This window comes from Megalobrama amblycephala, linkage group LG12 (genome assembly GCF_018812025.1).
Source record: "Megalobrama amblycephala isolate DHTTF-2021 linkage group LG12, ASM1881202v1, whole genome shotgun sequence".
Lineage (NCBI taxonomy): Eukaryota > Metazoa > Chordata > Actinopteri > Cypriniformes > Xenocyprididae > Megalobrama > Megalobrama amblycephala.
Genome location: NC_063055.1, coordinates 29,476,174 through 29,501,259, shown reverse-complemented (window position 1 = coordinate 29,501,259; position 25,086 = coordinate 29,476,174). Strand labels below are relative to the sequence as shown.

The window sequence follows — 25,086 nt, the reverse complement described above, 5'->3', positions numbered from 1 at the left end:
TTTCTATTCTTCTCGTGCAATTATCATTTATATTACTCTCTATCATAGAGCTTTAGTTTATCTAGTTAACCAAACACTGGCTCTGACTACAGATAATTTACACACATTCCCCCGGTTCTCTTTCATCATCTCGTGTTCGAGATCCACTTATAGGAAGGGCATCCGTACCTGACCTCTGCAGAAGCATCCATTTGCACCAAGTCTGGCTAGACAGACAGAAGCATGCAGCCAATGCCAGGTAAGGCCCCACCCCCTTACCGGAGAGCATATAGGGCATGCACACACTGCTGTTCTCCAGTTGACATTCGCTTCTTGCGATCTCTGGAATATTTTACACTCAGCTCGTGGTTTTACGAACTTCACTTTTGTCTGCAGGAGGACACATCTTTTGGATCAGCCTCCGCTGGATGCGTTTGTCCTATCAGCAAGGTTAGCTGAAGTAATTACTGCAAGCCGCCCATGCTCGCACTCTTTAGCAGGCTGCCCGCCTCGCTCTCTTCACTATTTTCCCTTGTTCTACGGCTGCTCGTCTGTCAGATTATTCGTTTATTTCTTTCATGGCTCTCTCTAAACCCACAACAGCTACCCCCCGGGGACAACCAGTCCCGTGCGGCGCCCTTTTGCCGCTAGGGATTTCCATCCCTACTGTGTGATGTGAAAAAGTGTACAAGCCGTGTCACCACAGTGCGCTCTACACACAGCTATCACTAATTTCATAAAGGCTTTTCCCCAGTGTTCCCCATAACACAAATCAAAAAATTAAAATGAATAAATGAATTAATTAATAAAGAGAGAACATCTCTCAGCAACCCCACATGCTGTCCACTAGATGGTGCCATTGTATCACGAATGATCCGGTTGCATTAGCAGACCTAAGTATTTCTCCAGTGAGTTTGGAAACTCTCAGGAGTCACGTGACAGTCTGGCTGTCTGTGTCGACCGCTGAATGGGAGATTCAAAGTATTATGAAGGGGTATATACTTCAGTTTGCCAGAAAACCCCCACTTTTAGTCATCTTTTCACACAGAAGAGCGCTCCACTCACATTCAGAAGACAAGATCTCTTCTCGAAAAAGGGGCGGGGGAGTAGTACCTCTGCATTATTACAAGCAGGGTTTTCACTCTCATTATTTCCTAATTCCAAAGAAGGACGATCTTCATCCTATTCTGGATCTGAGTGTTGAAAAAACATTTAAGGAAACAATTTCAGAATGTTAACCCACTGTGTTCTCTCTCGTTTAATAAAACATAACGATTGGTTCACATTGATTGTTCTGAAAGATGCTTTTTTCCACATAAGCATTTATCAGCCACACAGAAAGTTTCTTTGTTTCGCCTATCCAGGCACTTGTTATGAATTCACAGTTCTACCTTTCGGGTTCTCACTCAGCCCTCTGACTTATTGTCTGTGTGCGGAGGTGGGCTGAGCTCCCCTGAGAATGTCAGGTCTGCAGATTTTGACACATAGATGACTGGTTTATCATAGCCGAATCGTAAGAGAAAGTATTGCAGTACACCTGCCGTGTGCTCACGCACATCACATCTCTTGGGTTCAGGTTGAATGTGAACAACAGCAATTGTACACCCAGTCAGATTGCGATTTTTCCTGGGCTTAGAGATGAACTCTCGAGCATGTTATCACTCTAATAAACTGTTTGTTGCAGTTCAGAGAGGGAGCAAAAGTCCAATATCGCACATGCCTCAGACTGTAGGGTCTTATGGCTTCATCTATCCAGGTTTTGCCCCTGGGACTCTTGAGAATGAGAGCGTTCATGAAATGGGTTTTGTCACTGTTTTAGCCCGTTATGCGATCTTTGCCTTGCTGTAGCCTAACAGTGACGTGCCTGCACAACAGCTCTGCGCCACTGGAAGAGCACAGACTTTTACACACAGGGAATCCCTCTGGTGACGGTGATGTTGCAGAAAGCCGTGACGTCACATGCGTCCTTAACAGGCTGGGGTGCCACCCCGGTAAATGGTTTGTGGCTGAGCAGACTGTTCAGCACTCATAAATTGTTCAGAGCTTATTTCCATATGGAAAGCTCTGAATTATTTTCTGCCTCTCCTGCAGGGACATCATGTGCTCGTACGTTGCGACAATATTGCAGCAATGGCATACATCAATTGCTAGGGCGGTGTGTGCTCAATTTAATTTCATGCTCTAGCTCACAGGCTTTGGGTGTGGAGCAGGCGATTTTTCCTGTTGTTACGCGCAAATCATTTTCCAGGCATTCTGAACAGAGACGCGGACCTTCTATCAAGGGGGAACCCACTCCACGGAGATTGGCACCTCCCCCCTCAGATAGTGGGCATAATATGGATGAGATTCAGACAGGCAACCGTAGTTCTATTCACCTCATGCGGAAACTCCCATTGTCCTATGTTCTTCTCGCTAACGGATGTGAACGCACTGGCCCGCCCATGGCCCAAAGTGCTGCTGTATGCTTTTCCTCCCCTGTGCCTGATAATTCCCACACTGGCCAGGGTGAGAGAGAAACTTGTCCCTCAAATCTGACTGGTTGATTGGAATGTTGTTCCAGGATCAATAAAGATGTTGATTCAGGAACATGTTGTACTTGGTGAAATCACGTTAACTTTGCTACTATACAGAAGGCCAAGAACGTTTCTACACGGTCCTCATATGGATGTAAGTGGCAATTGTTTGAAGGGTGGTATGATGGGTGCGGTCTCACATCATATCTGTGCTCAGTTCCTGATATTTCGTGTTTCCTACAAGACCTCATGGATAAGGACAGGTCCTTTTTCACAATTAGGTCTATCTGGTAGCTATTTCGGCCTGTCATATGGGCTTTGAGGTAGGGCTGGACAATTAATCGAAAAATAATCGAAACCGAAATTCAGAACCTCTAACTGACAATTTTCCCATGTCGGTTATTTCATTTTTTTTTTTAATCCTGTTAATACTTCCCCCTTAACAACACATTACCGCGTGTGTGGCCACATCACTTTGCCCCGTCCAGTCAGTGGCATAAAAGCAAAACATGGAGGTGAACGCCGGTTCAACACATAGTGATGGCGCACGAGCGGTGAGCCTTGCATCTTCACTAAACTTTGTCAGTTTTATTTGTTTTATGGTTTGGACATTCAAACGATTAGACGATCAGATGTGTTTTATTATATCGAGCTACTGTGCTCACGCAACTACATTGTGTCATGAACACTCATACAAACAGTAGCTGCGCAAAACGTGTAGATCGCGTGAACAGAGAGGAACGCAGAAACTAGTTGTCAGCGCTGTCCTGTAATTTATCACTAAAGTAGCTTAACTCAACTAATTATAGTATATATCTTTCTACTTTTGAAGGAACCATTTACAACCCACAGCTTCACAATTAATAGAGAGACGGTACGACTAATTCACACATGCAATCACTCATACTGGTATTGTACTAATTTATCTTTATCTGATTTACAATGAGCAGAAATATGTAAGAAATGTTACAAACCATAGATAAAATAACTGCTGATAGTGAGCCATGATGTCAGATCGCTCTTTCAATAGGAAAAAAATATCCCACCTTTAATAGTCAATCATATTTACAGTACAAACCTTGTCAGTGAACTATAAGGGCAACAAAAAAAAAAAGAGAAAGAAACAAAATAATCATTCATTAATCGTAATCGAGGCAAAATGTTCAATTAATCGAGGTTTTGATTTTAGGCCATAATCGTCCAGCCCTACTTTGAGGGCTCAATGATCAGGCAGCCTCCTCTAATCCACAGATTTATGACTGGTGCCCATCACTCTACCAGTCATCAGGAGAACCGTTCCTGAATGGGATCTCTCCATGGTGCTGGAGGCTCTCTCTCTATATCCTTTTGAGCCTCTGGGAAGAATTTCCCTAAAGCTGCTGTCTTTCAAGACTGCTTTGCTCTTGGCCTTGGCATCAGCTAAACGTGTCAGTGAGCTACATGCACTCTCGGTTCATTCCTCGTGCACTAAATTCTCTTAATGCAGATAAGGTTTTCCTTAAGCTTAATCCTCCTTTTATGCCTAAATGCTTCCCTGCATTCACATCGGAGGTGGTGGAGCTGTCCGCTTTTCACCCTCCACCTTTTTCCTCTGCAGAGGATCAGAGGCTGAATGCACTGTGTCCTGTTCGTGCCTTATAGACGTATATGACCAGGACCAGTGCTTTTCGGAAGAGTGACCTGCTCTTTATTTCATGGGCACCCCCTCGCATGGGAGTCCCATATCCAAGTAACACCTCTCACATTGGCTTGTGGAAGCTATAGTTTTGGCATATGAAATGGAGTGCAACCCCCACGAGACATCAGAGTTCATTCCACAAGGGGCTTACCTGACTCTTGGGCTTTGTTCAGGGAAGTGTCACTGCAGGACTTGGCTTTTCTCCATATGTTTGTACATTACTACCAGCTGGATGTCACTAGAACCTCGGTAGCACATTGTTTTGGGGTGGGGTCTACATAGCCCTTCCCTGGAACCCTCCTTTTTCCTTTCCAATTACACATTGGAGTGAAGAAACAGAGGGCGAATGGGCCGGCAGGCCACGCACACTCCTGCCTGGGTGTGTATATATGTGTTGCTGGGTTCTTTTCTTGTGTGGGCATCATACATGTTTCATGTCTTGCCTGTGCGCAGCAGCTGTGTGTGCGTCAGGGTTGCCAGGTGCATGATTATGTGATGTGTCAGGAACCGCACCCTTGGGGCGACTGTCCTTCTCTGGTTTGCAGAACCTCATTGTGAGTGTATTGGGCAATCATGGAGCTGTCCATGTCTCTTCCATAGGTGGATCTCGAACACTAGATGATGAAAGAGAACAATAGGTTACTGTCTTAACCCTGGTTCTCTGAAACATTGAGTGAAGAGATCCACCAGCTTTGCCCCACTTGCCACACGAGAAGCGAATATAAATACTGGAGAACAGCAGAGTGTGCAGGCCCTATATTATTTCAGGTAAGGGGGTGGGGCCTTACCTGGCATTTACTGTGCACTTATGTCTGTCTAGCCAGACTTAGTGCAATTGGATGCTTCAGCAGAGTCCGGTATGGATGCCCTTCCCATAGGTGGATCTCTCCACTCGATGTTTCAGAGAACCGGGGTTATGGCTTAAGCTAGTCCTAGACTAAAATGCATGTTTGAGCTGTTTTAACTGAAAGCAACTTGCACTGACATATCTTAACCCCTTAAGACCGGATGGAGCGTCGGCGCTCCCATTTGCGTATCTCTCTTTAAAAGCCAATAAAAATTGAATCCATATAGGTAGCACAAAAATTCTTTTTGCATACAAAACCAGAGACTTTAAACTTTCATATCAAGCCTCCAACATGCTTCTGTTGCGTGGTTTTCACCCTCTAATGAGTCTGAGTAATATGCGTTTACAACAAAAATAGCACAGCCGCTAACTGAATACAGGTATGTATATTTCACGTGCTCATAACTTCATGAAAAATGCACAGATCATAAAAAATGGCACATCAATATTTAAAGCAGATTCTCAAGATTAAAATGAATCCAAATATAATATATATTTAATATATCAATATAATATATCGCGTTGATCACAAAATATTACTCACGAAATGATTTAACATACTTGGCTAAAAACATGTCTCTCATCTCTCCGGGATGCAGTGTGTATCCAAAAAACAAAATAGATATCATTTTAAAGCTTAGAATCTCATCTTTTTAATGCATCTAAGCATTTTGAAAAACTCCTAACGACTGCTGAGAAGCACCACTAAACCGGAGTTTACCGCCCGTTGGCGCCACCTGGCTGCGGAAAAAATGAACAACAATTTTTCAAACTATTCTTTATAATATCACCACGAAATTTGAACCAGATGCAGCTCACATATAGGTGAGCATCACCAAAGAAGATTTTTTTAGCCATCTTATTGTGTTTCTGAGTTATTCCATGTCAAATAAAAAAAAAAGAAAAATTATTTTAAAAAAATTATATATATTTTTTGTCTTTTATCAGCTGTTTCTCAGCAAGAAAATGTCCAAATGTAATGTAATTTATATTTTCTTAAAATATAAAATGTTTTCTATCAAATGATACCTACCTTTTGACTCTCCTTGCTAGAGTTTTGGAGTTATGAGTCTTTACTTTTGTGTGTGTCGCTCAGAAAAAAAAAACTCTAAAAAAGCCTTCAGGTCTTAAAGGGTTAAAGGGGTGGTTCAGTGTTTTTTTTTCTAGGCTTGATTGTGTTTTTGGGGCAAAGTTTAACATGTTTTAAGGCTTGTTTTTTTTTTTTTTTTTTTTTTTTTTTTTTTAAACGCTGTATTTTTCATATATTTTACCTTTATTTTACACCTCTGTTTCCATTGTCCTATGAACGGCTCGTTTAACTTTGTGGTTCTATGAAGCAACTCCCTCCGAAATACGAAATGTGCTCATATTGGTTAGCAGGTTGGTAGCTGGCCCCGTGTATCGTGATTCGCTCACGGACGTTGTACACAACTCTTCCGCTTCCACATGCTGCATGACATGATCTCGCCCACTCGTGTTCCCGGGGGGTGTGTTTTGCAGGGTTTATGATGTCACCAACCCGTGAAGAAGCTTGTTGTAGTCCAAACCGGTCGTTTTTGTAGGCATTAAACTGCCATAACTTTAAAAGACAATATCTCCGTTTGCATTGAACTTTCAGCGCTGTAACTTTGCAGATACTGTTTATGCTCAAGCAGCAACATTACACACTAACTAAAGTTAAAAAAGTGAAATTGCATTGAACCACCCCTTTAATATGTCAGTGCTGTTGTTTTAAGATGCACACCAGTAATGTTTGTTTTGTTTTTTTTTCTTAAATGTCCTAATTGGACTAAGGCCTAATCCTGGCTTAGTCTAAGCTCTGTCTGTGAAACTGGGCCATAGCCTATAAAAAATGCAGTTGTTCACTATATCATACTCATTCTGTTGTCTGACAAAAAATATATATGTATATATACGAAATGAGAACAGCTTTTTTGGACGTCTGGCTATATTATATCATATTATATTATATTATGCAAATATGCACAAATATGCAAAGTGACACATGACATCATCTGGTGACATTTAGCGAACTTTTGGGCAGACTTTAGCTACTTTCCTTTGAAAATAACTGGCAACCACCAAATTTTTGTAACTGCACATACTTTGCACGCAGGTTGCATATGCGCATTTAATTTCTTTGCAGTAATTACTTTATCTACAAAGTGGCAACCGTGCCCTGGGGGCGTCGATTCACAAGGTAGTAGAAGAAAAACTGCATGAACACAACAGACCGGAAAGCACCCTCATTTGTACAACTGAAAGAATACAAAGATGTTTATATGGATTGAAAAGTTTTTTTTTATTTATTTATTTATTTATTTTTTTTAACTACAGTCTATGGTTGTAACTCATAGAGATATTGCAATTTGTCACAATGTGCGTGCGTAGAACGCCTGTGTACCAAACAAGTCAAGTGAAGTATACTTTGTAATATTATTTGTTAATATTAATGCATTAACATGAACTAAAAATGTTCTAATAGCATTTATTAACCTTTGTTAATGTTAGTTAATAAAAATGTTCACATTCATGTTAGTTTACAGTTCATTAGCTAATGTTAAGAGATACAACAAATGAAACCTTATTGTAAAGTGTTACAAATAAAACAATTGTAAATTAAACCATTTTAGACGCACATTTTAAATTGCATTAAAATAACTTTGTTGTACTATGGCATTCCATAAACTTTAATTCAAATCATATTCTATTCAGTATTCACAAAGACATTTATTCTTATGGTCACAGATCAACAAGACTTCCAGTTGGATACAGAAGACATCATGCTTCTTTTATTTGCCAAAATGCTTTTATTCTCATTTTTTCATTACACACAAAATTGTACTTCTACAAAATGGGCGGTTACACAAATGCATTATTCTTCTCACAGTACTGCCGAACAAAGTCATAGATGCAATTCAATATCAAACCACTGGCTCAACATCCTCACTCCCCCCCTAAGCTGAGAAACTGTAAGGCTACAGGGTAAGAACAGACATGAAACACTTTGGTTTGGTTCATTAACATTAATCTCAGTAAATGTTTATTAGATATGGAAAACCTGCACAATAGTAAAAAAATGTGATAAAATAGAAGATTATGTGTGAGCGAGAGGAGCGCAGAGGTTTTTAAGGATGTGAAGAGATGCATTCATTTATGTATGTATGTATGTAGCAACAACAAAAGGAAAAAGATGGATGCTGTTCATGATGGAAGGATAAAAGCGCCATTATTTGGCCACACTATGCGCCAGACGGAGCAGATTTGAAAGCTATTAATTGATAAATGACAGATGATGAATTACATGAAGATTGTAATTTGTCGCCATGGCAAGAATTGGGGCTCCTGTTGGGACACCAGGGAAAGGGCCGCTGGATCCAGCAATGTCGATATGGGAGTAAGGCAAAGGTTTGTCTGAGTCCACTCCATGCTGAGGGGCAAATGTGTAGATAGTTAATATATGCATTTTTGCAAAAATGTTAGGTTTGGTGTTAGGGTTTTTATCTTTTTCTCCATCAGCATTTTATTAAGTTGCCAGTGCCAGCATTTTTCATCACAAAACTTGCATGGCCCCCAGAACATGAACCAAAAACAAACAAAATAATTATTAGCTTCATTAATTTTTTACGGTGGTTAACAAAGCTGAGAAAATCGTGTTTTTGTCAGACTTTGTCCAGATCAGAATCAGGATCAAAATGTAGATTGAGTCCATCAACATCCCCAAAACTACACAGCCGTTACCTCTTCGTAAGTTCAACATTTCATTCGGTAACATTAGGCAGTGTTCATTATATGCCGTTTATTGTTTGGTGATCACGTTAGCTTACTTTTGCGTGAACAACTATCCGCTCCTTCTGCTTTATTGTAAAAAAGATGGACAGTGCATCTCCGCTTCCTTCACTTTAAAAAACTGTAGCCAAAATACACCTACTACAGGTTTTTTGGAAATCTAAGCTATTTTTGCTGCAGTTCGTCATTCTAAATGAAAGAATTTGGATGTTGACTGGTGATCTTTTGAATGTAAATTGCATTAATTAGGCGTCATTTACAAGACGGAGAACTGAAACCGTTCTGCTGCATGCAAGTTCAAGATCAATTGTGATTTATAGATTTCACATTTGAAGGAGAGGAGTATGTGCATTTTCTGTGCGTACGTTCCTTATATGAATCACACATGCACATTTGAGAAATGATCTTAAGATCAAATTTAGGACTATTTCTGTGCAACATTTTATAAATGAGGCCCACCATCTTTGGAAAAAAAAAATTACTTAAATTCGATTACATAAAGAGGGCAGGGTTTATGACCTATACTGCAGCCAGCCACCAGGGGGCGATCAAAATGTTTTGGCTTCACTTTTCAGGTTGTGTACAGCACACTTGTGCTGCGTCCAAATTCAGAGGCTGCATCCTTCGAAGTAGAGGTCTGCGCGGGACTGTTTTTCATCCCACTCCCGCAAGGTTCTATTCCGCACCTACCGGCTCCTGCTTAAAATTCACTGTGTTCACCTACTAATGATTTTCTTCCCAACCCGTCAGGTACCGCCAAATTTAGATCATTTTCAAAATCTCACATTTAAACTTCCCCTAAAGAAAGAGATTAGGGATAACAAATATAAAATGTTGGCTATACAAGAATTTTATTTGTTATTTGTCTTGTGATACTGTCAACACCATAAAAAAATGTCACAGAGATAAATAGGCTGAATTAAATACAACATCTGTCACTCAAAACTATAGACTAAGTCTAAAATACGAATAAATGAAAACTGTTGGCTTACTAGCTACACTACGAAATGAAATCTTTAACATTCCAGTTTGATCCAAATCTGATCGGGACCTCTACTTTGAAGGGCGCATTCGTTTGGAAACGGTGAAAACACGGATTGCCAGAAAAACTCATCAATGCTGGGGAAGTGCTGTGTCATAAATAACGGAAAATCTCGTCAATGGCGTGGAAAGAGTTAATAAACCCTAAACTGATACTACATCAGGAATAAGGTTCTTCCCATAGTTCTCCATGCTGAGATAGAATCCATAGGTGAGTGTGTGTGCATCTACCTCATCCAGTCCAGAAGCCATGATGAGGAAGGCGGCGGGCCCCTGGTGTCCCCGTGGTGTGGATGTCGAGGGCAGGTTATTGGACTGCAGGATCTCCTCATACTCAGACTTCCCTTTGTGGAACTCATAATCCTCCCGACGAATAGTGGACACCTCAAACGGATCTCCCAGCACCTCTCCCGCTGCCATACAAACAGATTTCTGACAAATGAAACTACGTTTATAGAAACAAAAACAAATGCATCTTAGCTCTTCTTACCTTTCTGCCACTGCAGAGCGTTTCCTGAGCGTTGAGCAGCACCGTTATCCATTATGATCTACATTGACACATGGAGAGTGACACGGTCAAAATCAAAACGGTCACAGTAGCACTGATGTGTGATGAACATTGTTTTTTTCTCTACCCTTGGAAGATATGTTGAAGTACTCACAGAGTAGTTTGGTCCCATGGCTCTGCCAGCATGTCCTGTCAGAGTGGCAATAGTGAAGAGATGAGGAGACACCTTCTCCTTCAACGCCTACAGAAACATACATGAGAGGTCCAGACACCAAAATATAATATCATACTTAAAGTTGCAGTGTGTAAATGTTAGCGGCATCTAGTGTTGAGGTTGCGAATTGCTCAGTACACTGCTCACCCCTCCCTTTCGAAGCACATAGAGAAGCTATGGTGTCTGACACAGGACAATGATGTGGTCGTTTGAGACAGCAGAGAGTAGCCAGTCAAGCAATGAGGTTTCTTCTTACTTCTAACAAAGAACAGTCTCTGTTTCTAATAAACTACTACTGGAGGACTACTACTGCTAGTACTACTACTACTTTATTTGTTTTCTATGTAGTGACAATGCAAGCTGCCTCTAAAAACAGCAACAAAGAAAAAGAACAACATAGTGATGAAACGTGCTCCGTAGAGCAGTTTGTCCGTTTAGGGCTGCTGTAGAGACACGCCGGCGTAAAATGGCAACTTAACATGTAAGGGGACCCGCAGTGTATGTAGATAGAAATGGTTTCGTCACCACCTAGTGCTGTAACGATGTAATTGATACAATCGTTATTTGAAGCGCCATGTTACTTTCAAAAGGTGTTTCACTCTATTTTGCTATCACAGACATCAGTGTTTATATCCGAACTATAAACGTTTATCCTAGTATCACAGAAATAACGAAACTGTGTGGTTGATGTTCGTGAAGCCATTTCATACCTATACTGTAAATGATAACTGCTCTCTCTGGCTCACCGGCAGCCCAAATGCAGATTTGAATGTTCCGGTGTGATTTTGTCAAAGGTTTAATAGACACAGATGAATTGTTGTCATTTAGGAATGAGATCGCATGGGTGTTTGAATCAAGATTGCGATCTTTTAACGGTTAATCGTGCAGCTCTAATATAAGTATGCGAAGCCTGCATTATTGTGATTTTTCATAAATGAACGGTGCTGAAATGTGAAGCTAAACATGAGAAGGCCAGACTGAAGAAATCGGGGACCATGTTAAAATTTAGATGCTTGTTATTAACGTCTTATAAAAAGACATGCAGAGCTGTAGGTGCTACACACAAGCAAACCCTACTTCCACTGTACTAGGTGAAAACTGGCTTAACAACAACCACATGCTTTCTTTGATTTCTTTTATTGTATAAAATTTTAATAAACATTTTTTTTTTTCATATTATATGTATAATATAATAAAATACCATTTAAAAGTTTGGGGTCAGTAAGATTTAATAATGTTTTTGAAATAAACCTATGCTCACTGTATTTATTTGATCAAAAATACAGTAAAAACAGCAATATTGTGAAATCTTATTACAATTTAAAGATTTTTTTTTTTTTCTATTTTAATATATTTTAAACATCTTGTAAAAAAGATATGTAGAGCAGTAGGTGTTACACACAAGCAAATTAGACAGAATGAGAGTACAGTTAAAGGTATAATTTTATATAACAAGATGATTTTGATCTTATGATAGTATCCTTTTAAATCTTAAAATAATAATTCATACTATTCTATGCCGATATATGTGTGTACCTGCTCCTTCATCTCACACAGCAGGTCCACCATGACCATTCTTCCTTCAGCATCGGTGTTTCCAACTCGGATTCTACGACCGGCACGAGTCACCATCAACTCGTCTGCCACATAACAATCTGTCAAAGGGTAAAAAAAAAAGGATGACAAATACTTCGTAACAGACACCCAAACCTGTCAACACATGCAGACTAAGCTGCTTACCAGCTCCGACACTGTTCCGCACCATTCCCATCGCACCCACAACCTTCAGGTGTTTGGGCTTTAGTTTGGCTAGGACCTAAAACAACAACAATGATATTAGACTCTAATATTCTTCTTATCTTCAGTAATATGAGCAGGTGTGTATGGGATCATACCTGGAAGAAGCCAGCAACAGCCGCAGATCCACATTTATCTCTGTGCATTCCAGCCATGACTCCACCGGCCTTGATGTCCGCTCCACCGGTGTCATACGTAACGCCCTGAAACAACATACAATGTACATATGGACTGGAAACTGCTCTATCCTGGGTGTCCAAATACAATTAACCTAAATATTACCTTGCCAACCAGCATGAGAGTCTGTTGAATGGGTCCTTCTCCACTGTAACTCAGCTTGATCACTCTGGCCTGATGGTGCGGCACAGCTGAAGCAGAAACATCAGCTTTTTAACACAACTTAATGACACATGAACAAAAACAAAAAACAGTAAAAACAATAATATTGTGAAATATTATTATAATTTAAAATAAGTGTTTTCTATTAACATATATTTTTAAAGTGTAATTTATTCCTGTGATGGCGAAAGCTGAATGTTCAGCATCATTACTCCAGTCTTCAGTGTCACATGATCCTTCAGAAATCATTCTAATATGCTGATCTGATGCATTTTTAATTATTTATTTTACTATTATTATCGTTGAAAACAGTGTTAATATTTTTGTGGAAACCATGATAATTTTTTTCCCCAGGATTCTTAAATGAATAGCATGTATTTGAAATAGAGATCTTTTGTGGCATTATAAATGTCTTTATTGTCACTTTTAATCAATTTAATGCATCCTTGCAGAATAAAAGTGTTAATTCCTTTCAAAAATAAATAATTAAATAAAAATAAATTATATTTTTTTCTGTTTTGGGAAAAAATAAAAATAAATTCAGTGTTTGAAATAAAATGTTATGAATTTATTTATAAATAAATAAATCCTGCATTTTCTCTATTTTGGTTATCAATCTAGACAGCATGGATCAGTGCTTTGAGGGATCTAGTTTTGTCTCTAACCAATTTGAAACAAGCAGGACATTTCTCTGTAATTCCATATTAAATCCACATTACGTTATATAGATATTATATCCATATTATATACATCCATATTCCATATCCATATATATCCACATTATATATATCAATATACTGTATACATATTCCATATTAAACTCTGCTCTTACTGTTAGCACAGCGGTTGACTGCAGCCAAACAGGGGTACTTCTCCTCCAGAATATCCAAATCACTCACTACTTCCACCTAAGAAACACAAGAAGATGAATGAAGCATGTCAGTTCATATTGACATGAGATACAGCTTCAAACTCTATCAAATGTTTACTCAAAGACTCACCGTTACAGGACTATCCTTGAAGACTGCTTCAACATACTCAGCTACACGTGGGGCAGCCATTCGCTCCGGGTCAGAGCCGCCGATATCACGGCAGACAAACCTGCACCATACGCAAATGACCTTTTTTATTGCTTATTGTACACTGTAGGTCTTAGTCAAAATGATAGCTAAAAATTGGGGACACAATGAAGGACACACAATCATACCTGCCACTCTCCAGAGCAGTAGCTAGCTCAGTAATGGCGGCTCCCTCTGTCTGGTTCTTCGCCCAGACGCCCAGCACCGCCACCTTATGAGAGGACGTCTTGGACTCCCTCACCTCTAGAGGCTGATGACACAGATATTAATATATATATATATTTTTATTTTTTTTTAGCTTAAAGCACCAACATTATGCTTTTCAGATATTACCTTTCATGCAAGTGTGTTAAAAAGCTATTTGTGATTCTGAACTGTAATTCCAGTCTTACTTCCTGCTTAAATCTATGTAGGTTTGTAACACATTTGCATAATGCCAGCATATGCTCTTCACTGGCTGCCTGTGAACAATATCTACTTTGATCCTCAAACACTGTAGTTGTAGAGTGTAGAGTTTGGTTTGTGTTGTCGACATGTCGAGAAGATGCTGTTTTCTGCACCTCGAAAGCAAATCCACTTTGCATGCACTTCAAAAGGATGAGCATTCAAGCTCAAATTTATACAGTAGAAACCGATGACTTTGTTACTGTTTGTATCACTGAGTATACAAGAGCTGAGGAAGCCTCCAGAACAGAAATTTAGATCTGGTAATCTGCGTTACTTTTCCGACATGCGCTGTGAGCAGTCGACCAATCACAACAGACCGTGCCATCAGACCAATCAGAGCAGAGTAGCTCTCGGAAATGTGGGGCTTAGAGAGTGAATTTTTTCAGAGTCATTTTCAGACTCTTTGACAGTGTTGAGGAAAGTTACTTTTAAAAGTAATGCATTAGAATTTTACATTGCCACCTAAAAAAGTAACTAATTGCGTTAATTAGTTACTTTCAACTGGCAACCTCCCCCAGTTTCTCTTGAAGACAATACGGAAGTGACTTAAACTGCAATTCATCGACTGGTCACTAGAGACAGGCTCCAAAAAAGAGCAGAATCTCATTGACCCCCATGTTAAAATGCCCAACTTTACAGCTGAAAAAAACATTTACAGCCTGGTTTTTCCCTTCATGACAACTCTGAGGGGGGTGAATTTTTTTATAACTCATCCGTTTAAATTACATTAAGCCTTAAAGTTCTGCATAATTAAGGGCGTGGCCACTTGAGTGACAGGTTTGCCGCTGCTGTCTGTGAGCCGTCACTTTACCTCAGCTATTTCCAGCCGTGGAATTTGGCATCTCTGCCGTGTTTGTGCTTTTTTCTGCATTATTTCATATAATTATCAAATAATATGGCTCGCGACATGTTCGAGACAGATGTGCGTCTGTGTACATGTGCACACACGCAGAAAGATAAACAGAACACACGTTGTTGGATCGTCTTGGCATTGGCTGAGTTTTGTTCATCAGATTTACTACAATGACAATGGCTGGAGAATATGCCTCTCAAGACACCACAAAATCCGACAGGTATGAGGCCCTTCCAGACCCAATGGTGAGACGGGGAATGGTCCCTGCCTTTTGTATTGCAAGTAATGAAGAGGGTCTTCTTGGACCCTCAGGAAGGCATGGGTACTTGGCCAGAAGTTGACCATATTTAGACTTGTTTTTCTATATGTATCACATTCCTATACCATTATCTGATCTCTTTCATTGGTTAAATCCATACTACACCCCTTGTACTCTTTCAATATAATCTCAGACCCAGCTAAATAAAGAGGAGACTTTATACTCTCCCTCAGCGCTGAGTGATTGTTCATTCAATTGCTAATTAAGAGGACCGGGATGAGGCACGCCTCGGGACGATTTTCCTAACAGACGCAGGCTCATTTGTTTGTGAGAGTCTAATGTATACGATCATATACAGTTTTACAACTGTATATATAAACGCTGCTCAGATTGCATAATTTCTTAAAGAACGATGATGGAGAGCAGATCATTCAGAAGAAATGTGATGCAAACAATGGATAATATATCAATATTTCATGGATTTAATGCTTTTGTGGACAAAAAGTGCTGTTGTTTGTTTTTCAGTGGACGCTAATAATGGACATCAGTTCAAACTACGTCCCGCCTCTTTGCTCATTTTCAGTTATCCGGGAGTGACGCGTGATGACGCGCTGACAAGATGGCAACGGCCGCTTTTGGGCTTCAAAAATGCTCTTCAGAAATCTACAGGTGACGTCACAGACACTACGTCCATATTTTTTTTACAGTCTATGGTTACTTTTTATGAAAAGTAATGTTACATTATTTTTGCGTTACTTTTTTTCACCTGGGCTGTGCTTGCTTGTTTGTTTTTTAAATAACAACAAAAAAGTTCTATTTTTGGCAAATGTTAAGGCCCTTTCACACCAAAAGTGAAATTAATAAGCCTCAGGCTGAAGGAAAAGTATATTTACACCTGTACAGTAGAGGGCGCAACTCAAACTTACCTTTCAGCTGTGATGATTAAAGAAGAATTGGATACAGGAGAAGGAAGTTCAACACTCTTATTTCTAAATATAATCTATAGTAATTTGTGCTTATTAGTATGGTCGAATTAGATCATTGAAGGTCAGCAGCAAAGACAATCATAGTTAATAAACATATTTGTGTAATTTAATATTGTTAATTATTACAGGTTTTGCGTAAAATTGTGAGATTGCATTTCACTGTTTTTATTCATTTTGAGGAATACTAGATGTTTTGTGGAACTTAGATGAGTAAATGCATGTTCACATTTAGTCTAGAAATACAATACCCATCACGTTTACAAAGCACACACAATGCCTCCACACTTATGGTGCGTTCAAGTCATGTCGGAAAGATCGTATTTACGAGCTGAACGCAAATGAACGCCACCACAATGTCGTAAATATGAGTGGGAAGTTCAGGATTCTCTTTAAACCCCGATTTGTATGAGTTGGAGGCATGTCAGTGAGAAACATGTTGGAATACCAGAATATTATAGGTATTTAGCAGTGACTTTGTCAGGCTTTTCTATTTACAACGAAGTGCGCTAATTGCCAGCTCAAAATATGGTAGCATTATAATATAACAATATAATATGTAACGATTAAGTTTACAGTGGCTTCATAAATTTATTAAAAACATAAAAAAAGCTAAACACAACTGATGCACATTCTTTGTTCTTCATTTTCTATAAGTAGAAGTGCTGCATTTTTGTGTAATTAATTAAGAGAAGGCACACCGCCATCAAGACACAAGTGACTTGAACGCACCTGCCGTCGTAAACACAACTTCCCACCTATACGAACTTCCCAGGAGGACTTGAACGCACCATTACCCTATTTCGTTCAACATGGAGATAGGAGAGCTGTCAGTCAATAAATGTGAAAAAGTAACTTAGATATTTTGTTTTAAATTAAAAGTAATGCGTTACTTTACTAGTTACTTGAAAAAGTAATCTGATTATGTAACTAACTTGTAATTTGATTATCTAAGTTACTTGTAATGCGTTACCCCAACGCTGCTCTTTGAGAAGTTGATGTGCAATGTATTGCAGATGTGCAATGTATATTATGAAAGTTAAATTAAAATTAAAAATTAAACATATTGTAGGAGACCTCCAAAACAAAATTAGAAACCTTTAAAATAGCATAATAGGGACACTTTAAAATCATAAATTATTTTTTAATAGTTTTCGTTTACAACAACAACACTGGTTAGATCAATGTGCGGAGGAAAAAGGAAGTCAATGTGCATTTTAGGGGAAACTGAATTTTTAACATGACCATTCTGATGATTGAATGAAATAATGTAAAAATTAAAAATGTACAATTAAAAAAATAATTCATACATAAAAACCATGCTTCTCACCATGTAGAGAGCATGCAGGGCTCCCAGCACGGCTGTCAGGGTGTTCTTTGCATAGCTGTTATGTGGGGGACAAATCCAGCAGAGGACGCTTCATGCCAGTTTTCAGAGCCCTACAACAAAAAATAATTCAGATCAATGAAACAAAACCTTTAGATCAGTAAAAGTCTTTTTCAAAGACAGAAATATGTCCTAGAAGAACAGCAGGTCAAGGACATGGACATTAAAGACACAATATTGTTTTCACAGGATGTAAGTTGATCAATACGCATCATGTTTGCATAAGCACCTCTTCATGCCATTAGCAGCAGCGTCACTGAACCGCCGGACATCATCATAATCCCGATTCACTGGACCAGTGCAGGCAAACACCAATCTGTTTCCAGGGAGATCAGGAGCCTTGACAACCACGACCTCTTCCCCGAAGCAACAGTCCACCTGAATGAGAAGAGTGACAGAAGTGTGCAGTTAAAAATTTTAAACTGGATAGATGTGTGTGGTGTTGAACTCACTGCAACTGTAGTCCTGTAATGGTGTTTTCAAACTCTCCAGCCCTTCAGGGAGGTCCTCATAACTTTGGGCTACCAAGATAATGCCATCAAATCTGTAAAAGAGAGGAATAATCCAAATCAACCTTTACACTTTTTACACTTAAAAAAACCCCTCAAAATATTGAAATGTTGCCTTAGAAGCTAATTGGAATAAAATAAGTTTAAGCTAAAGTACTAAAATTACTAAAACTGAAATATAAATTAACCCTCATGCACTGTTCAATTTCTGGATTCAATACAATTCCCCAAAAATCATACCATGAAAAAAACATACATCATGTACAATATCAATATTTAATATCAATACATTTCACACATAACAGAGAATAAATATCTGAATTTCTGATTTATAAAAATGTTTTTAACCATTATTTTTAGGACTGCCCCTCCCCGCATCCATGGGACACTTGCCATTATACATTTATAACAACAATATCTTAGTTTAAACCTAAGGTAATCTTGACAAACTATATATAATTTGAAAGCTTTCAGACTATAGTTTTCATATTTGGTGGCTGATTTTCAAAAGAAATGACAGAGCAATAGGTAAATAGCGATAGATTCTTCATTTGTGATGTGGTGCCAAACTATAACAAACGCTCTGATTCTTTCCGTATGTTTTTTATATGTGTTTTAGTGATTGAATTCAAATCAAATATTAACATTACTGCCCAAACTACTTCTGAATAGGATGTCGTCTTCATAAATATTTTGAAAGGTATGGAAAAATATGGTTTAGATCACTCAAACTATATATGGAAATCGAAGAGTCACCGGTGGAGTCTGGAAGTCGTCTAGTGAAAAAGTTTGGTATTGCACACAAAAAAATCTTACTGAAAGTTCTTTTTTCGAGATATCATAAATTTTAAATATATATTTTATATATTTAAAATTTTCATAAACAAACTTCTATAACTTTTTTACTTCTACAATAATCTGTGAAGTGTTCCCTTTAAACAATACCAAACTTTAGTATTCAAGATTTTTACATAGGCGTACATAGGTCGATATTGTCCCCACCACTTTATGAAACATCTCATGACACGGATGTATCAAATACAAAAGAAATATCTGATTAGCAATTTGTTCATTTGTGTTAAATAAGATGCGATTTGGCACTGGGATATGTTGTTTTTGAAATCATTCTGAGTCATCGTTCCTGCTGTTATCAGTGGCGCAACAGCGTTCTCGACGCTCATTTCCGCTGTTATCAGAGGCGCAACAGCGTTCTCAACGCTCATTTCCGCTGTTATCAGTGGCGCAACAGCGTTCTCTCGACGCTCATTTCCGCTGTTATCAGTGGCGCAACAGCGTTCTCTTGACGCTCATTTCCGCTGTTATCAGTGGCGCAACAGCGTTCTCTTGGCGCTCATTTCCGCTGTTATCAGTGGCGCAACAGCGTTCTCTTGGCGCTCATTTCCGCTGTTATCAGTGGCGCAACAGCGTTCTCGACGCTCATTTCCGCTGTTATCAGTGGCGCAACAGCGTTCTCGACGCTCATTTCCGCTGTTATCAGAGGCGCAACAGCGTTCTCAACGCTCATTTCCGCTGTTATCAGTGGCGCAACAGCGTTCTCTTGACGCTCATTTCCGCTGTTATCAGTGGCGCAACAGCGTTCTCTTGCTGTTATCGCGCAACAGCGTCATTTCCGCTGTTATCAGTGGCGCAACAGCGTTCTCTTGGCGCTCATTTCCGCTGTTATCAGTGGCGCAACAGCGTTCTCGACGCTCATTTCCGCTGTTATCAGTGGCGCAACAGCGTTCTCTCGACGCTCATTTCCGCTGTTATCAGTGGCGCAACAGCGTTCTTGACGCTCATTTCCGCTGTTATCAGTGGCGCAACAGTTCTCTCGACGCTTCTGTTATCTGGCGCAACAGCGTTCTCGACGCTCATTTCCGCTGTTATCAGTGGCGCAACAGCGTTCTCTCGACGCTCATTTCCGCTGTTATCAGTGGCGCAACAGCGTTCTCTTGCTGTTACGTGGCGCAACAGCGTCTCTCGACGCTTTCCGCTGTTATCAGTGGCGCAACAGCGTTCTCTTGATCTCGCTGTTACGCGCAACAGCGTCATTTCCGCTGTTATCAGAGGCGCAACAGCGTTCTCGACGCTCATTTCTGCTGTTATCAGTGGCACAACAGCGTTCTTGACGCTCATTTCTGGTGTTATCAGTGGCGCAACAGCGTTCTCGACGCTCATTTCCGCTGTTATCAGTGGCGCAACAGCGTTCTCTTGACGCTCATTTCCGCTGTTATCAGTGGCGCAACAATGTTCTCTCGACGCTCATTTCCGCTGTTATCAGTGTTGCGCTCAACAGTGGCGCAACAGCGTTCTCTTGACGCTCATTTCCGCTGTTATCAGTGGCGCAACAGCGTTCTCTCGACACTCATTTCCGCTGTTATCAGTGGCGCAACAATGTTCTCTCAACGCTCATTTCCTCTGTTATCAGTGGCGCAACAGCGTTCTCTCGACGCTCATTTCCGCTGTTATCAGTGGCGCAACAATGTTCTCTTGACACTCATTTCCGCTGTTATCAGTGGTGCAACAATGTTCTCTTGACACTCGAGCACACTGTGCAGTCTTCACACAGATAAAAGCACTTCAATATACACTATATTGCCAAAAGTTTTGAGACACCTGCCTTTACGTGCACATGAACTTTAATGACAGCCCATTCTTAATCCGTAGGGTTTAATATGGAGTTGGCCCACCCTTTGTAGCTATAACAGCTTCAACTCTTCTGGGAAGGCTGTCCACAAGGTTTAGGAGTGTGTTTATGGGAATTTTTGACCATTCTTCTAGAAGCGCACTTGTGAGGTCAGGCAGTGATGTTGGCAAGAAGGCCTGGCTCACAGTCTCCGCTCTAATTCATCCCAAAGGTGTTCTATCGGGTTGAGGTCAGGACTCTGTGCAGGCCAGTCAAGTTCCTCCACACCAACCTCGCTCATCCATGTCTCTACGGACCTTGCTTTGTGCACTGGTGTGCAGTCATGTTGGAACGGGAAGGGGCCATCCCCAAACTGTTCCCACAAAATTGGGAGCATGAAATTTTCCAAAATGTCTTGTATGCTAAAGCATTAAGAGTTCCTTTCACTGGAACTAAGGGGCCAAGCACAACCCCTGAAAAACAACCCCACACCATATTCCCCCTTCCACCAAACTTTACACTTGGCACAATGCAGTCAGGCAAGTACCATTCTCCTGGCAACCGACAAACTCAGACTCGTCCATCAGATTGCCAGACAGAAGAGTGTGATTTGTCACTCCAGAGAACACGTCTCCACTGCTCGAGTCCAGTGGTGGCGTGCTTTACACCACTGCATCCAACGCTTTGCATTACACTTGGTGATGTAAGGCTTGGATGCAGCTGCTCGGCCATGGAAACCCATTCCATGAAGCTCTCTACATGTTGTTCTTGAGCTAATCTGAAGGCCAGACAAAGTTTGGAGGTCTGTAGCTATTGACTCTGCAGAAAGTTGGCAACTTCTGCGCACTGTGCGCCTACCACTTCGTGGCTGAGTTGCTGTTGTTCCCAGTTGCTTCCACTTTGTCATGATACCACTAACAGTTGGAATATTTAGTAGTGAGAAAATTTCACAAATGGACTTATTGCACAGGTGGCAACCTATCACGGTACCACACTTGAATTCACTGAGCTCCTGAGAGTGACCCATTCTTTCACAAATGTTTGCAGAAGCAATCAGCATGCCTAGGTGCTTGATTTTATACACCTGTGGCCATGGAAGTGAATTGGAACGCCTGAATTCATTGATTTGGAGGGGTGACCCAATACTATTGGCAATATAGTGTATCTTTTAACGCTGTTGCGCTCGGCCCTGCTCTGCTTCATACTACAGTAACATTAATAATCTCATCCATGAACATGATTTCTGCCCGAGTCCCGTCACGATTCTTTTCCACCGGCTGTAGACATGAAGACAATGCCTTCCATGATTCCATCATCAAGCTATGCCTTTGTTTTGAATGAGTGACCTCTAGCAGTGAAACATTTATTGTAGCTTTTAGATGCATTAAAAAAATAACAAACAAATTTGTTTACTTTATGTTTAAAAAGGAATAAATGATTTGTCAAAAAATAGATATATTCTTTATCACGCTCGTGAGCACCCTTCTGAATTACAAAATGACAAATGGGACAGGGACACCAAACTGCACGTCTGTGAGGCCACAAGATTTAGCACATTAAGTTTGAGGCTGGGCTTTACTCACCTCTTGTCCTTGCAGTCAATGGTCGACTTGATAGGCTGGACACTGGATGGAAGGAAAGACAGAAGACTGAAAACTTTACATATGTGTTGAGAAATTTGCTTCATTGAAGGTTTAGTGGATCTCGCTTAGTTATCGTGTTTACGGTCATGAGAGGCTCTTCAAGAATTAAAACATAAGTTGATGTTTAGCTCAACTCATTTCAACTGCTCTCATGATTTCTGACAATGTTTGATTGACATTTGAGTGTCATTTGGCAGTTATGTACAGTGGGGTCCAAAAAGACTGAGACTATGACAAAAGGAATATGCTTCTGTTTTTCTATTTAAAGACTTTTTTTAACTAATGGTAATATTTGCAAATTTACTTATTTGATTGGCATCCTAGAAATTGTGCAGAGTCTTAGAGGTCTCAGACTGCTGGACTTTTGCAACTGCAAACATTTTGCATTTTAATGACAATTCAATTCAAATGAATTAATGCACTGAAACATTTGCAATCTTCAGATGAGGGACAAATAAACCATTTGCAGCTTTCCACAAAACCATTTCCTCACTGCTGACATGGCAAATTCAAATACTTCTCATAATTTATTTGTAATGTTGTCATGTCATCAATGAGGAACTGTTTTGCTAAAACTGTTATTTAATTAGGCTATCCTTCATCTGGATGGGGGCTGCGACAGGGTGATAGTGAGTCTATGGAAGACTTAGTAAAGTTTAAAAAAAAAATGCACATTAATAAAAAATAACAACAATATAAAAATAAAAAAATAAATAAGTTAAAATTGATATAACTTGACTTTATGGTTTCATACTGCTTTCTAAACACTGGTAAGAAATCACGATATTAAAATACAAAACAATTAATAAAAAGGTAAATATTTAAAAATAGTATTTATATATATATATATATATATATATATATATATATATATATTAGGGGTGCAACGGTTCTCGGTAAAAAAATCGAACCGTGCGGTTCTCCACTTACGGTTCAGTACGCACTTGCACCGCGGTCCATCTCGAATGACGACGCATCTATTGGTTAATATGGTTTGTTTAAAATAGCAACGTGGAAAACAGACAGAGTTCAGATAATGTATGTTTCAGTCGATGTATGCGCAAAACATCACAACAACGATAATCAAAAAGCGTGGACAAAACAGTCACTCTTTGTACACTGTTAACTGCGAATGCCGTATGCTCTAATGTCCAGTCATTTATTATATATATATATATATATATATATATATATATATATATATATATATATATATATATATATATATTTATTTTTATTTTTTTTTTTTTTTTTTTTTTCACAGTATAAATAGTTCTTCGTTGATAAAAAATAGCTGGCATTTTACCCCCTGCTCTGGAACAAAGCGCAAAAACCGAACCAAATATCTTTTGCATTATCCTGCCAAGAAACGGATGAATAAATAAATCTCCACAGAAAAATATTTAAACACATCTATTTTAACACTGACTTTCTACAGACCAATATCTAGCTTTTAGCAATTATTAATTAAAATAATTTAATTTGAAACAAAAAATATATAATAATCGTAACAAACACAACATACCCCAGAAAACAGCAGTAATGATGGAAACTTATTTTAAACATTAACAATTATAAATAATCCTCTTACTTCACAGGCATCTTCACGTTTCCTTCTCTCACCTTGCAGAAGTGAAGTCATGATGTCAGCTGAGCTCAGAGCCGTTATTTAACGGCTCTGGCTGAGCTGACAGACTAATCACATGACCAAATGGAGTCACGTGATGCATAGAGAGGTGGAGCTAGAGGTCATTATAGAGACAGGGCGCATTTAGGCCATGCCCACACCGTGGGGAAAACAATCCATCCGTCTCCATTGACTTTGTATTGTGTGAGGCTGCCTACTTGTCATTTCTGACTTAAAACAAAAAACAAAACAATGTCTAAACAATGCTATGTGACAAGGTGTACAAACAAGCTAAAAACTGAACTGAACCGTAAAAGCCAGCCTTTAAGGAGAAAAAAAGTGGATACAGGCAATAAAACATGAAGAAGCATCAGCAGGAAGAATGGGTCCTCGTGTAAATTTTGGGATCCTGACTCTCAGTATGCCTACGTGTGCAGTAAACATTTTCTCACTGTTAAGTCAAATATCCAAATGTCAGTTTTATATATTATATTTTCTGTCATTGATTATGTTCCCCTCCAGTGGGCGTAGTTAATTGCCTGTATCCACTTTTGTGTCCTTAAACGCTTGGTTTTTGGGTCGACAGCTTATAAAAACTTCTGTGGTTTTTGGTTCTGGGTTTTTTTTTTAGCTTGTTTGCTGTACACCCCGTCACATAACATCTTTTAGACATTGTTCTGTTTTTTCAGAAATTACAAGGAAGCGCATACATACTGCATAATATCTGCAGTATATCTATACACACTATAGTGTTGTAATAGCTCACCATTACACAGCAAACAAAAAGCAAAAAATCTGTATTTTGTATTAATCTGTCTTGTTTTCTATTAGTAAATATATAAACATCAGCTCGTAACTTTTGGCGCTCTAGCGGTTAATAAGCAGAACTGCACGTGTTTTGCGGGTTCTCAAATTTACGGCACTGAGAATACACATCAGTAAAATTCTCGCATGGCTTTTCAGTTATG

General features: G+C 39.4%; 1 protein-coding gene across 1 annotated transcript; it reads right to left on the bottom strand.

The window, feature by feature from the left end:
- Positions 1-7,812: 7,812 nt before the first annotated feature.
- LOC125280142 (putative aminopeptidase W07G4.4) lies at positions 7,813-24,184 on the bottom strand. Its single transcript, XM_048210476.1, is given in 17 exon segments — positions 7,813-8,447; positions 10,079-10,260; positions 10,338-10,395; positions 10,510-10,596; positions 12,106-12,224; positions 12,310-12,385; positions 12,465-12,569; positions 12,649-12,734; positions 13,538-13,613; positions 13,707-13,806; positions 13,913-14,034; positions 17,657-17,731; positions 17,733-17,766; positions 17,943-18,095; positions 18,171-18,257; positions 22,432-22,473; positions 24,083-24,184. Coding segments are annotated over 17 exon segments (1,569 nt in total). The 5' UTR covers positions 24,094-24,184; the 3' UTR covers positions 7,813-8,291.
- Between the last annotated feature and the right edge of the window lie 902 nt (positions 24,185-25,086).